General features: G+C 41.2%; 1 protein-coding gene across 4 annotated transcripts in view; it reads left to right on the top strand.

Moving 5' to 3' along the window:
- The window catches only part of DYRK1A (dual specificity tyrosine phosphorylation regulated kinase 1A), a 111,494-nt gene that overhangs the window by 79,843 nt on the left and 16,888 nt on the right, over nt 1-14,763 (top strand). For 3 of the 4 annotated variants that reach the window (XM_080918853.1, XM_080918854.1, XM_080918851.1), the window contains 4 exons: nt 1,977-2,173; nt 6,444-6,563; nt 8,381-8,569; nt 11,616-11,763. In XM_080918853.1, the coding sequence (XP_080774979.1) occupies nt 2,054-2,173; nt 6,444-6,563; nt 8,381-8,569; nt 11,616-11,763 (577 nt within the window). In that variant the 5' untranslated portion in view covers nt 1,977-2,053. The remainder of the gene's footprint in view (nt 1-1,976; nt 2,174-6,443; nt 6,564-8,380; nt 8,570-11,615; nt 11,764-14,763) is intronic. The other variant, XM_080918852.1, reaches the window with a different exon arrangement.

Here is a 14,763-nt window from a genome sequence, read left to right as displayed (position 1 = left end):
CCTCTTGCTAGATTCCATAGTTAGTATTTGGGAAAACTAAGACCATGAGTTAAGTAATCTGTCATTCACAACTTTAATCATATTACAGGTATCAAGTTCTCTTTATATATATTAAGTACCTCTAATTTTATTTATAGGCTGATGCTACATGTTCTTTTTAGCATACAGAGTTAAAGCCCTCCTTCACATTGACAATTAGAATTGTTAATTTTTGCTGTTACAGACTTAAGTGCCATCTTTGTTCATATCAGTAATTTACTTAGGATAATTTCTTGAGAGTTATTTATTTTTCCTTGACTGAGTAGCTTTCCCATTTGATTACATTGACTGGAAAATGAAAAGTTTAGAAAAATGTATATTACCTCTGAACGTGAGTTTGATGGCACTTGACTTGTTTCATTTCTTAGGATAGGTCAGGTGAAGCTGTACCAAAATGAGTGCAGACAGTTCTGAGAACAGTGCCAAACCACAGTGCTGAGGGGTCCTGGTCTGAGCCCTGCACTTCAGGAAGGTCACTCCAGCCAGCCATCTTTTGAAAATGCAGAGGTGCACACAGAGCAGATGAAGAACAGCAGCAGATAGGAATCCACTCTGTTGACCGTTATCGAGATATGTGATGGTAGAAAGGAGAAAAGCTTGCGTTTGTGTGTTCTCATGGAAATGGCATCCATGGAGCTGGGGTGACAGAGGTGGTGAGGGGACCGTCCTCTGTGACTCCAGAATTTGTTCGCAGTGACATCACCTTTGCTGTGGCAGAAAAGGAGAAGCAGACATGGGTTCTGGGTCCCAAGCTGTATTCTCTTGTGTCTGCTTGCTTTCTTTAGCATTCAGTTAGGTACACATTGTCCATGGGGTTCTTGCTCTGTCTCAGCAGAGTTGGTGTGGACAGTGTGACAATGGCTGACAGTATCTGGCCATTCATCAGTTCCTAAAGTTGCTCTAAGACAGAACTAACCCTCCACAGCACCCTGGTTATCATAGACCTGGGCAGGGCTCTGACAGCTATGTCATAGGGCCGAGATCTCGCACTTGTAGCCTGTACTCTTTGTGCCTTTGAAACCGGGAAATATGGTCTGGTGAATGTTGGACATTCATTTTAGAGGAGACACGAGTATCTGGAGGCTAGAATTCATTGCCCTGGGTGTTAAGTCTTCCTTTTCTAATTACAAGTCTGCATGGAGATAAAACTGTTTTTTACAGGAAGTGTAACCTTTTGTCAGTCAGCCATCAGTGGTTCAGTGGACTACAGTGTTCATCTTTACTTTCCACTGTTATAACAGTCATGGCTTCTAGCTTACCTGAGCAGTGAATACTGACTGTTCTGTTCCCTCTTCTCTCCCTCTGTCCTTCCCTCCCTCACTTCCCAGACTGCCAGGTCTAAGGTTCGTTAGGGCAGTATTGGAAAAGTGCAGGGGAATCTAGCATCCATGAATTAAGTTTAGTTAGGTATTGAGTATCTCTTTGTTCAACTCTTCAGTAGCCAGTGATGCTGATTGCTAGCACTGCTTTCAGGTTTGTCGGTGAGGACCTGGTTTATTGACAAACCCCGTATTGAGAATTTCCTGTGTTAAAGTGAGTATTAAAAGTTGTTATTTTGGATGGGTAAGATGACTCACATAGTACAGGGAGAGAAACTGACCTTTGCAGGCTGCCTACTATTCCCTGTGTACGCTGTGGGCACACGCACACAAGAACCACACAGTGAAAAACAGTAAATAAATGGAATGTTTAAGTTGCTACTGCTTGTTATAAAACGCTTTTTAGAGGATTTTCTCAGAAGAAATGTATACTCATTTTACTGTGTCTTATATTTTACATATATTGCATAGCTGTCATGTTGGATGACTGTACCTGTTGGTTGTTACTAAGGCTTTCAATATTATTGAATCTCGCAAAGTTGTAATTTAAATGGCTGAGGTACTAATGACACATAGGTCAGGATGTGACCCTGTCTCCCCTCTGCTGTGTGTCCCCAGGAGGAGAGACTTCAGCATGCAAACCTTCGTCTGTCCGGCTCGCACCGTCGTTCTCATTCCATGCTGCTGGCCTTCAGATGGCTGCACAGATGCCCCATTCACACCAGTACAGTGACCGTCGCCAGCCAAACATAAGTGACCAGCAGGTTTCTGCCTTACCGTATTCTGACCAGATTCAGCAACCTCTAACTAACCAGGTAATTTCATTATCAGAACTGTTTAAATTACAACTTATCCCTTTGAAAATACTACACCAATAAAATACCAAGGCAGCTTCGGGTTTACATGCTAAGTAGAAGTCTCTGTAGACAAAACATAGTGTTCAGAAGTTTGTATTTAAGTTTACTTATTCTCCCCACCTCTTGTTCATGTGGATTTTATTTCATTGAAAGATACTCAGAAACAGCACAACTTCTTCTAGAATAAAGGAGAAATTATTTTTAAAGAAGAATATTTAAAATAAAAAACTTAAAAAAATATTTGTGGAAAGGCATAGGGAAGTAAGAATCAATTACTACTAAGTTACAGGAACTGATTTTATGTTAAAAATAACATCTGCATTTGTAAAAATTCAGAGAAAAGTTCTTAAGACTCAGCATATGAACATTAAGCATGCTATTTATTCTAATATTCAGACTATAAATTGACCAATTTTTTATAAATTGAGCGTATAGAAAGGGGGCTGGAATCTCTATGCACACATTACATGCATAGCCGTGGGTATGTCTTAAAGGCTTGAATTTACTGAGCCCTACTGTAGTTACTGTTTTGGGGCAATCTTCTTACTGGTCATGTTGTGAGGTGTAGTGTGTGTTCTCGTTGCACCGAGTAAGGACCACAAGTGTCCTGAAGAGATTTAGGATTTATTTGGCTGTGGCTTTATCAGATTCTGGAGTAGACAGCAAGTGAGCAAACGAGGGGTTAAGTGAGGAGTGCTGTCTGTGAGGCGGACGTGGTGATGAGCTGTGGGCTACACTGAGCCAGTGTCTGGTGATGGGCACCCTTGGCCGAGGCACCACACTTGCAAAGCATCCAGCAAGAACAGTAGCATTGTGATGGCGCTTAGAATCTGTCGGTTGCTTTAGAAGTTAAGTTCGTTTTTGAGAATTGAAGTGGTTTCTCAGAATGTTCAGGTTTAGAAAGCTCTTACTCACGTTCCAGAAGAGTGAGGTGAAGTACAGAGTACACGGCCAGCTTAGAGTGTGTGCTGAGGAACCAGAGTGTGCTTAGGGCTAATCTCCCACTTGTTTGAAATCAGTATGCGCACAGGACGTTGCTCTTAATACACTTCCAGTTGAAGAGACAAAGTTTCCATTTTTGACTTCTCGATGTGTGTACATGGTGGTAGTCGTGAGAGTCCAGACCTATGTACTTCCTGCTTCAATGCAGCACTCTTGGATTTATATCGGTTGCCATTTACAGAGAACCAGAAAAAAAAAAAAAAAAAAAAACTCATTTAGCTTTATTTTTATCAGTGTATCATGTTAGTTTATAATTTAGTTAGCAGAGTGTTTTTATTCAGCTTACATCTTTAAATCACTTAAAAGACATGTTGTTTGTTATTTCTGATCTAAGCCATAAAATATTTTTAAAGATTCATGTGGTGTAAAAAGAGTATTAAGTAGAGGCAGATGGCATTGCACACACCCTTAGTCCTAGCATTCGGGGTGCAGAGGCAAGCAGACCTCTTGCATCTGAGCCCAGCTTTGTATAAATGTTGACTTCTAAGACAGCCGGGACTACAGAAATACACACAGAGTTATTAAAAAATAATGCAGTATTCCTCTTATAGTCCAGAAGTTTCTGAGTGTTTTGAAGAAAGTATGTTCTTTGGACTGATGTGGTGTAGTTTACCCAGGAGTATACAGTGGGCTCAAGATCTGCTTGTAGAACTAGGGTTACATTTACATAGACACCTCATGTCTGATAGGTTCTTGAATGTGAAATTGAAACCTAATTCTAGACCTTCTTAGATATCTTCTAGCTATCATCCTCTGTAAACTTTAAAATGGGATTGATACGCTTCTTACCGTTTTTCCACAAAATGGATCTTATTGTACAAGTACTGTCACTAATTTTTCTCATGAGTATGTTGGGTATGTAAAAGGTTATATTTGAAAATGAAAACTGGAGTAAAACTGAGCATAGATAAGTGTCCCTCACACTGGATTGAGCTGTAGGCTAGGCCAGCCCCATGATATCCTTTGGCATCTTGAGCTACACCAGTGCTGTGGATGTGGGCATAAGTGCTGTTTCATCCACCTCATTGCTTGTTCCAGGAATAGCAGAAAGGCAGAACACGGTCTCCGTTCTTTATGGATAGAAAGAAGTAGGACCAACGGGAAGTGAATGAAATAGACACTAATGCTTGAATGAAGCGTAGATCTCTAAGCACACCTGCCCAGTCTGTGCGATGTTCCGTGTACGTGTCTTCAGGGCTGAGCATTCAGCATTGGATGACCAGTCCTTCTACTCTGCGCTCTCCTTAGCTGCTTAAAGTGTTTTGTGAAAGTTTCTCCATTCTCTGTGTTGTGAGCATTGGCGTTCTTGCTCAGGTGCACTTGCTCTAGAGCATCGATTGGGGTAGCATCCTGTATTCTCACATACAAAGTGTGCATGCTTAAAATAGTTTTCAGTAGATATCTGCTGTTAGTATTGTTTTACTATTGTTATTGAATTGGCTTTGCTGTAATTCCAACCCTTTTATATAATATTAATGGGCCATTTCAGCGATGTGTGTGACTGTTTATGTCCCTGTACGCACAAGTGTGTGTGTGTGTGTGTGTGTGTGTGTGTGTATGCAAACTCAAATTGAGGCTGCATTGCATTAGTTCAAGATAGAGCCTCTTAAACATAAGTTACTTTTGTGAAACAATTCCAGGAACTTAAAAGGAAAGGGGGTGCTGTTAATTAAACCTAATTAAAGCTTTTTTCATTACTTTAAATGCTTATAGCATTAGCTCACGTGAAAGAATTGACGTTTATTATTAGTATTGTCTACTCAACAAATTAAGTCCCCAAGGAATGTCTTTTTTTTTTAATTATTTTTGTGTTTATATTTTAAGAAATAAAACATTTAGAAAGTTAATTATGAAGATAGTTCAGTTGACTAGTTACGGTCAGTGTGGTTAACTCCTGCTAGGTTTCCTTATTAAGAAAGATGATCGCTGAAGTTATCATTTAGATGGCAAAGTTTAGGAACTTGAGCATGCAGGGACTGGAGAACGGCTGTCAGTGAAGCACTTGCCTTGAAGCACAAGTTTAGTCCTGGCATTCATATAGAAATGGTGGTGTGAGCTTGTCACAGTGCTGGGTAGACGGAGACACATAGAGCTCCCAGGGGTTTCTTGGTCAGCCACCAATTCATACCCCAGTTCATGAGCTCCAGGACAGGACTGGTTGAAAGGTAAAGCATACACCTGAGGCTATCCCTTGACTGACACATGTGTACCCATGCTGCTACATGCACTTCAGCAGCATTTGATTATGCATGCAGGGGGAGCAGGTTCAGAGTCAGGTTCCAGGAAGGTGCAACTGCAAACTGTAATGGGGTCATGCCTATTTTCAGTCATCTCTACAGCTAAAATCCTCTTTTTCTTAGTTATTAGATAGCCGGGAGTCTAGACATTTCCTTGAAGTTGTCTTTATTGCTTTACCTCCCAACTGCAGACCCTCAAGATAGGCTTTGTCTAGTGTCTTTTGGTCCCTTAAAATGAGGCTGCAAGAACTGAGCAGTGGCCCAAGAATGTTTGTCCATTGTCATGGATTAGAGTCTCCTTACTACAAATAGCCCTTGTATGAACTATTTGACTGAGGCATGGCACAATGGTGCTGAGCTTGTGCAGTTCTCAGTCTTGCTTCTTTCTATAGAAGGAGCAGGTACTTGGAGAGAGCGGCTCTGGCAAATTAGATCCATACTTCTTCAGCATCCACATCTGGATTTTTAGAGTCAGCTGGGTTAAGAAGTTGCAGGCTGGTTCAGTGGCTAGGTGTCTTTTTATATACCTGCTGTAAACCAGTCAGGCTTTGGAAATAATTCAGAAAAAGAAACTGTCACAGACTACCTGTAGTAGAGGAGGTATGTGGGTTTGTGTCACATATCCAGGCAATGTAGGGATAATGTACCTATAATGCAACTGTTAGATATTCGGGCATATTATCTTCTAATTTTATTTATTTGCTTCAGAAGTTGTGTTTCCCTAAGAATTTAGATTAAAAAAATAATAACTTTGAGAATGTATAGTCTAAAACAAGTGTGATTTTTGGTTTTGTTTTTTTGTTGTTGTTGGTTGGTTTCTTTTTTTTTTTTTAGAAGAGACTTCAGTTGATTTTGGTAGAAGGAGTTTGACTAGGTTATGGGAGAATGCATTTGACTATTGGGTTATGGTAGTGGGAGCTCGACTAGGCTGTGTAGAGGTATTACACACTGCAGTGTAGTTAAACTGCTAGTCTTTCTGTCTATTTAAGGTGATGCCTGACATTGTCATGTTACAGAGGCGGATGCCCCAAACCTTCCGTGATCCAGCAACTGCTCCTCTGAGAAAACTCTCTGTGGACTTGATCAAAACATACAAGCATATTAATGAGGTAAGAGTATTGATATGCTACGATATCATCTTTATTTTCAGTACATCAAGGGACAAATTTTTGACACCTATTTAGACAACTAAATGTGTTTTATTTCTAATGATTATCATTGATAATCATAATTATTCAAATAATTATTTCATAGGACTAATTGTAGTAGAGGAGGTATGTGGGTCAGTGTGACATGTCTCCAGGATTATGGATGTACCTATAATTCAGCTGCTTGAAGGAATGATCCAAGCATAGTTATCCAGGCATGATATCTTCTAATTTTATTTATTTGCCCCAGAAGTTGTTTCCCATGGAATCCAGATAAAAGAAATAACTTTGAGAATGTATAATCGATTGTAAGTCTATCTTTTAGAAGGAGCTTTGAATGAATATTTGAATTTTTATGACTATTATGAATTCTAATTTAATGACTTATAGAAAATTACAACAATAGAAAATATATTACCAATAGCTGCAGATGAAAGTTATAACTAACTTCCTCTTCTTCAAAGGCATATTTATGGCACTGAGTTGTTTCTAATGCCTGTTTTCAGGACAAGAAAGGGGGACTAATAATTATAAAAAACATATTTTTGCTTAAATTTAAAGTCTTGACATTATTGAGTATTAAGTTAAGAGGATCTGCTTTATTTCATCTAATCAAAAATTCTATCATGTCTTTTACACTTTTCTAAAAAAAAAAAAATTATTTATTTTCAAGACAGGATCTCACTTTGTAGCCTAGGCTGATCTTGAAGTCACAGCAGTCCTCCTGCCTCAGCCTGCTGAATTCTGGGATTATAGGTATAAGCCACCATGCTTGGCTGTGTGTTCTTTTATCCATGTCTTTTCATGGTAAGATATTTAAAATATTATATTGAAAAATATCAAGAAAGAGAGCACATTGAATTATTTCTCATGTAACTTGGCTTGTTGCTTCTAAATTATTTTCTGGTGTCTGGACCTTTTCTGCTCCATTGCCATTTGCTTCTGGCCTTAACGTTTTATAACTAACGGTTAAGTGAGTTTTCCAGAAAAGCATAGAAGATGCGTGGCTTCCCCACTGTAGCCTGTCTCCTGTGCTTCTGTAAGTGTGTTTTCTCCCAGCTCTGGAACCACTTTCCTAGAGAGCTTGTTAGTGAGTTGAAGCACAGCAGCAGCTCAGTGCCAGTTAGCGTGCCGCTTCAGCAGTGTGTCAAGATAAAATTACAAAGCCTCAATGGCTGGTCTTGAGGTAGATTTGTACACATTTGTCTATTATACCTGTGGTTATCTGGAAGTGTCTGAGACATTGTTTTCCATAGTGTATCAATGTTAGTTTATTATTTAGTAAAACATCCATTTATTGACATTTAAAACTTGTACTTTAAAAATCTATTGCTATAAAATTAAATACCAAATTAGCATTACCTGGAGAAGAAGGTATGGTAGACCTTGAACTTTGAGTTCAAGTTTGAGGGAATGAAATGTTACTTATACGCCCTGTGTAATCCCACTGTATGCAAATTATGCCTCACACTAACGGAATATGAGTTACTTTGATTCCCTGTTAATGAGATACATTAGACCAGTCACTTAATATCTCTTATTTATAAATGTATCTGCAGTACGCTGCATCTCATCATAGATATGTCTCTATTGGTTGTATTTTTGCATTCGGATATCAGCTGTCAAAGATCTTTGTTTTGTTTTGCATTTTTGTTTTATTTAAAAAGAATGAATGGTTCCTCCATTTTACACTGGATTGTTAGGAGTATACTTGTAATATCCGTCCGTCCTCAGTAGTGACTGAAGTCAGCAGGTAACCTCGTGTGTACTCATTTCAGGTTTACTATGCAAAAAAGAAGCGAAGACACCAGCAGGGCCAGGGGGACGATTCCAGTCATAAGAAGGAGCGGAAGGTTTACAATGATGGTTACGACGATGATAACTACGATTACATTGTGAAGAATGGAGAGAAGTGGATGGATCGCTATGAGATCGACTCCTTAATAGGCAAAGGTTCATTTGGACAGGTAATTTAATGGAGAATGCTACATTCCAGTAATAAAGATTTCTATTGGATCATGAGAGTAAATCCTTGGTAGCATACTTGATATTAATGTTAACGTTTGTATAAACAATGTATATTTGAATATCTAAATGATCACAATTCTCCAGCTATAAGAATTCCAGCAGGCTGGAGAGATGGTTCAGTGGTTAAGAGCACTGGCTGCTCAGAACACTTCCAGAGCTCCTGAGTTCAATTCCCAGCAACCACATGGTGGCTCATAACCATCTGTAATGAGATATGATGCCCTCTTCTGATGTGTCTGAAGACAGTGTACTTATATATAATAAGTAAATCTTAATCTATTTAATAAATGCTTCTTTTGCTGCTGACTACTTCCTTTTAGCTAGTGAGAAACTGATTACTTTGAATCGCTAACAGCTAGTATTACCTCTTTCCTCTGGGCTGTGTTCAGTGAGCAGTTGTTCATTGTTTTAGAAAAGGATGCCTTCTGCCTGCTCAGACCTCTCCGGCCACACAGCAAGCACTCACCCTCTTCCTCTTCCTGGGGCTAGGGCTGGGCTGGCTTTCATCAGGCTTGTACCTCCAGGCAGGCCTCCTTCCAGGCTCTCCTTCCCATCCCCAGAGCACACATGACCATCCTCTGCATGGGTGACTGCAGTGGCCCTGGCTTTTCTCCTCATTCTCTGAACCACAGGTTCTCCTGTTCTCATCTGAACTCCTAGTCTCTGCTCACCCAGAAGCGCTCATTCCCTCTCTTGTGTCTGCTGGGACTTGGTCAGCACAGGCTTTGTTTTCTCTTCAGCGTCCTAAGTGCTATGGCAGCCAGTGCCACCTCCTGCACTTGTTTGAAGCTTTCTGTGCAGCCAGTCCCACCTGGCTCCCACCTCCCCAAGTCACTGAGCTGTGAAGTTAGAGGCCTGGCTTATTCTTACTGCCATTGTTTAGGCGATTACACAAAATCTAAATGTACGTCTTCCTGAGTGGAGATCAAAGTGAAGCTCCCTTGTACACCTGGTGTGGTAGCGTGTGACTCAAATTTGAAATCAGAGTCTTACATCCACGCTCAGCTACACAATGAGTTTGAGGCCACTGTGGCAGTCCAGACCATGTTTCAGAAGACAGATGCACACCTGTGAGTGAGTGTGATTACCTAGGAGCCTTGAGAGAAAGCAGAATGTCACTCCAGCGAGTGTGGTGATACTCGTCTAATCGTGCGATGGACAGAAGTGCATTGTGGGCTCTAGCAGTCATAGAAGAGGGCTGAAAACACAGAAGCAGCTCTGCCCTCACCATTGAGGCCTCCAGGTGCTTAGGGCATGTGTGTAGATGCTTCTTTCTGTGCCACAAAGACATCTGTCACCTTTTCCTCCTGAGTCAAGGTTTCCATAGTATTTTAGGAATCTCTTTCTCAGTGTTTCTTGACTGTCAGAACTCTTCGCTTTTCCAGAAAGCTCTTAGCAAAGCACTGCTGAGGCTTAGCTCTTAACAAGGGTCGGGAACCCCTGCAAACGAAAGGAGTGCTGTCCCCACTCTGAGAAGCGCTCCAGCATCTGCACATATGCTCTAAGCAGGACCCTCTGCTCTGTCTGCCATGGGAGCTATGGCTGTGATGCTCACCCTGACCCATCAGGCCCAGGTCCTGTTCTTTCCTCTCCACCATAGCCTTCCTATCTCTCTCTTGCTCGGGGCAGAGGAGCATAGTCTGAAAAATGAAGGCGCATTTGAGTCAGACTCTGTTTACCTGCTTAAGCTGAGATGTGTGCTGCTAGGACTTGACATTCACCAAATGGATCTGTCAAACAAAGGGACCTTCTTATTCCTTATGGCCGTTATTGATTATTCTGACTACACATTGAAAATTTTCAGAACTACATTTGTCCCGTAGACCTCTGGGCACTGGCCACTCACCTGCCGTGCTCTGTGAGCAAAGTGACATCACAAGTGCTTGTCCTGTGCTTATAGGCGTAGCTGACACAAAAGCAAAGGCAGTTTTCACTCCACACTCCTGTAATCATTTCCAGCATGTTTGACCCTCAGCGGTGGGGATTGTGCAATGCACTTCTCTTTGCTGATACACTGGTTGTCGATCTTCACTTGGGGCCTTTTTAGGTTCTTTCAGCTCCAGACTTTGAAATGTGGTCAGATGTGTATAAGACCATTGCCTATTGAGACTACAGTACTGCAGATGTGCAAAGGATCAGCAAAGTCTCACCTCTGTGTTTGGGGAGAGTTTGATACCTTCTAATTCTCTTGTACCATTGTTTTCAAGTCTGAGAATCTAATTTTAAAATTAGAAAATTATCTGCTTTCTGAGAAACATCAGAACCTTTCTTCTATTCTTAGAACTAAATAAAAAAAATTTACATTAAAAGAATAGTTGAGGGGGCTGGAGAGATGGCTCAGTGGTTAAGAGCGCTGACTGCTCTTCCAGAGGTCCTGAGTTCAATTCCCAGCACCTACATGGTGGCTCAAAAGAATAGCTGAGCTAGAAGTGGTGGTACATGCCTTTAAACCCAGAAATGGAGAGACAGAGGCAGGAAGGAAGATATGTGACTTTGACTCCAGCCTGGCGTACATACTGAATTCTAGGCTGTCCAGGTCATACAGTGAGACTCTTTCTCAATAATAACAATTAAAAAAACCCAACAGTTGAGTAAGTTGTTTTATTTAAAAAGAACGTGTGTGTGTGTGTGTGTGTGTGTAAAAGCCCACATGCATACACCCATTTACATAGATGCACACATATGCATGCATACACAGTTATGTATGTATACCCGTTCATTTTAGTAAGAAAGAATAAAGGTTAAACTCAACCTTCTTCTGCAGGCATTTTGTTTCTGAGGGAAGAAAACAAGTTGCCATTTGGTTAAAAATGTCTACTCTGTGTATAGGTAGCAATACTGTGAGAAGGATACAAGAGGGTATTCAAGTCAAAAATGGGCTTAGCTGCCTTGTGGTAAAGTAGATGATGGTTGGAGAGCAGGATGGAGGAATGTAATCGTATAAGTCGTTCTGTGATGCTGACAATGACTTGTCTTGTTTTGTAGGTTGTGAAAGCATATGACAGAGTGGAGCAAGAATGGGTGGCCATTAAAATCATCAAGAACAAGAAAGCGTTTCTGAACCAAGCGCAGATAGAAGTGCGGCTGCTTGAGCTCATGAACAAACATGACACTGAAATGAAGTACTACATAGGTAAAGACGGGAGCATCAAGATGTTCGGACTTTACGGGGCAGAGAGTGGGCCTCCTGGGAGACACGAGCTGTTTCAGGCTGTGGGTGCTTTACAGGGTGAAGCCACGGACAGCAGTGTCTTCTGTGTTGGTTGTTGTTTCCTACGTCACAACTCACACTGTAGCTGGGAGCTGCACCTGCTCCTGCACAACCCTATCTCGGTCTGAATTCTGTTGTCATGCCATCATCCTCAGGAACAAACAGTCAGACAAAGAACTAAGACTGTGGGAGCTTTAGAGCTGATTGGTTTAGAGACAGCCACCTTCTAAATATCTTTCATGTACTCACACACACATATGTATATATACACACATGTACAGGTATCTGCAGAGGCCAGAGGCATCCAGTCCCTTGAGCTGGAGTTACAGAGAGTTGTGTAAGCTGCCTGATACAGGTTCTTGGAATCAAACCATCAGGTGTTGTGAGAGAACAGCACTCACTGTCACCTACTGAGCCATCTCCCCATCCCACAGCTGTCAGATTTTTAAAATCAGATCTATGATGTCAGTGCTGTTAAGACACCATTGTTTTATTAACTAGCAAGAAAAACTGCCACCAAGTTTACAGTACCTACATGATGCAAAAGCAGCTCACAGCTCTGAGTTATTTGATGCCTTCTAGCTTCCACAGTCACCTGCAATCTCTCTCTCTCTCTCTCTCTCTCTCTCTCACACACACACACACACACACACACACACACACACACACACACACACACGTAAAAATTTAAAAATAACAGTTTCTTCTGTTGACAGAGAACTGGTTGACACAGAGCTGATAAAACAGGTAGCACCATGCTTTCAGAGCTCAAGGAGAAGGATTGTGAGCATTTGGGGTCATGTGAAAGGAGAGGGTGGAGAGATTGCACCAGTCAGGGCGGAAGGTGGAGACAGTTTTGTTCCCAGAATACAGACGCACCAAAGCAGTTCTTGATGACAAAGATTCTTTCCTATTTATAGATTATGGCATTGTTAGAAAGTATGTGGACTGCCTGTCAGCCTGACGTTACGGACTGTTCATCAGTGCCTCCCTTTTATAATAGTGATAACTAATGACTTCCGTTGTCCCTAAAGTTTAGTTTCATTGTACTGCTGTAAACACTTCCAAATAGTATGAATGAAAAAAACCTGCACTACACACAAATACATTGTTTCTATAGCAAATGAAGGGCCCAATTTACCGCACATTTTGTGACTGTCTTACTGCTTAGCTGCTGTAATAAATTACCGAGCATTGTTACTGGTGAGTGCAGAGCATGCGCACAGAAAGAAGCAACAGCATGGGAGCTGATCAGTAATGCCCCGGTGGAAAGTGCAGTGTCTGGTGCTCCCAGCTCCATCTGACTGAGCTTCGGGCACTTCACACTGTGCTCTTAGTGTCTTCTGTGGCAACTGTGGGGCCGTCCTGATGATACTGGGTGTGTCTGTAAAGTTTTCCTCATTACCTGAGAGGTCTGGTTTAGTGCAGAGCAAACCCAGTTCTGTTGAAGGGGCATCAAAGGATACCTGAGTTTACAGTGGTCTCTGATTCCTTCTCGTCTTCTACACTTGTGCCTTCTATTTTGTGTTCTTGTTTAAGGATATGGGAAATTCATAGTGACTCAGAACAAAACTGAGCGTTCTGTTTTGGATGACAACAGCAACAGGAAGAAGAACTTTAGACACAGCTGTGTCACTTGACCTGTACCCTAAATTTAAGGTTAATTTTTGATGGTACAATTTATTTAAGGCAGTTGGTAGGTAAAATTTATTCTGATGATCTCGAGAGTTGACTTTTAAAAAACACCTTCCATATGGTGTAACTTACTTTAAGTGGCACAAAAAGTTGTACAGACTGCACATGTTTTGACTGTCGTTTATTTGTATTTTAATATGTGTGCCTTCCTTAAGGCTCAGGCCAGGGTAAGGGTTCATCGCTTGTGACTGTGTTTATGGTCACTGTGCCACGGAGTGTTGGAGCTCAGTTTCTTCACATCTGAATTGAAATCTGTGAGTCAAAAGTCTTCCCTGACCTTTCTTTACACTCATTTCTTCAGAGAACAATTTCTGTTCTGGAATATTTAGTGACAGTGGGCTTGTTAAAAGTAGCTTCATTTCATTTATTGGGAAAAATCCCACCAACTCTCCATTTTTCCCCCAATATCCAGTCAGAAAGATGAACAGATATGACTGTCTGAGTTTTCTTCGAGACTGTGTTTCAGCTAGCACGCCTCAGGCTCTCAGCGATGTGTCTGTTGTGAAGGGAGCAGATCTAGCACTGGAAGACTGTCCTCAGCTGCTAAGCTTCTTGAGTGACTTTCAGAATCACATTGCTGTTTAGATTTCAGTGTGGTTTATTATTATTATTTTTTTTTTTTTAATTTCTTATGTGGTCACTGCTTAACCAGAGATGAAATCCCCTACAGGGCCTGTGTCTTTGGGGTTGAGGGAGCTGTGTTTAGTTTTAAACATAGGGACTGTGAAGTGATTAAGAACAGACAATACATTCCATTAGGGAACTTTTAATGATGATTTTTATTACTTATTTGAGCCACATAGAGTCTTCCTTGTGTGACTTACCCCAACTCTAGATCACTTACATCATGAATGATGTCAAAAAAGCTCCAGCCATGGCTGCCCAAGGCGGGCTGTGCAGGGCTCTGCCAAGCAAGATTCAGTGCGTGTGTCACTCCATGGCTGCTTTTGAATATTGTTACATTTTTCTGGAAAGTTCTCTAGAGAATGCTATTTTTGAGATATGATGAAACCATAGTAAAGAGTCATCTTAACATTGTTGGCCTAACATCAAGCATCCTTAGAGGCGCTGTCTGGTGTGTGTGAGAAAGCTTGCGTCTTCTGCATGACTTTATCTGGTGCTCACTGATGTACTTGAGCACAGTCTTTGATTAGATAACACTTCCCTCTGTCCTCTGATTGAGGCCCACTTGTTACTTCTTTCCTGTGGCTTACTGTCCTTCATGGG

The sequence above is a fragment of the Micromys minutus genome (genome assembly GCF_963924665.1).
Source record: "Micromys minutus genome assembly, chromosome: 7".
In the NCBI taxonomy this organism is placed as follows: Eukaryota; Metazoa; Chordata; class Mammalia; order Rodentia; family Muridae; genus Micromys; species Micromys minutus.
This window is presented reverse-complemented; position numbering and strand designations above follow the sequence as displayed.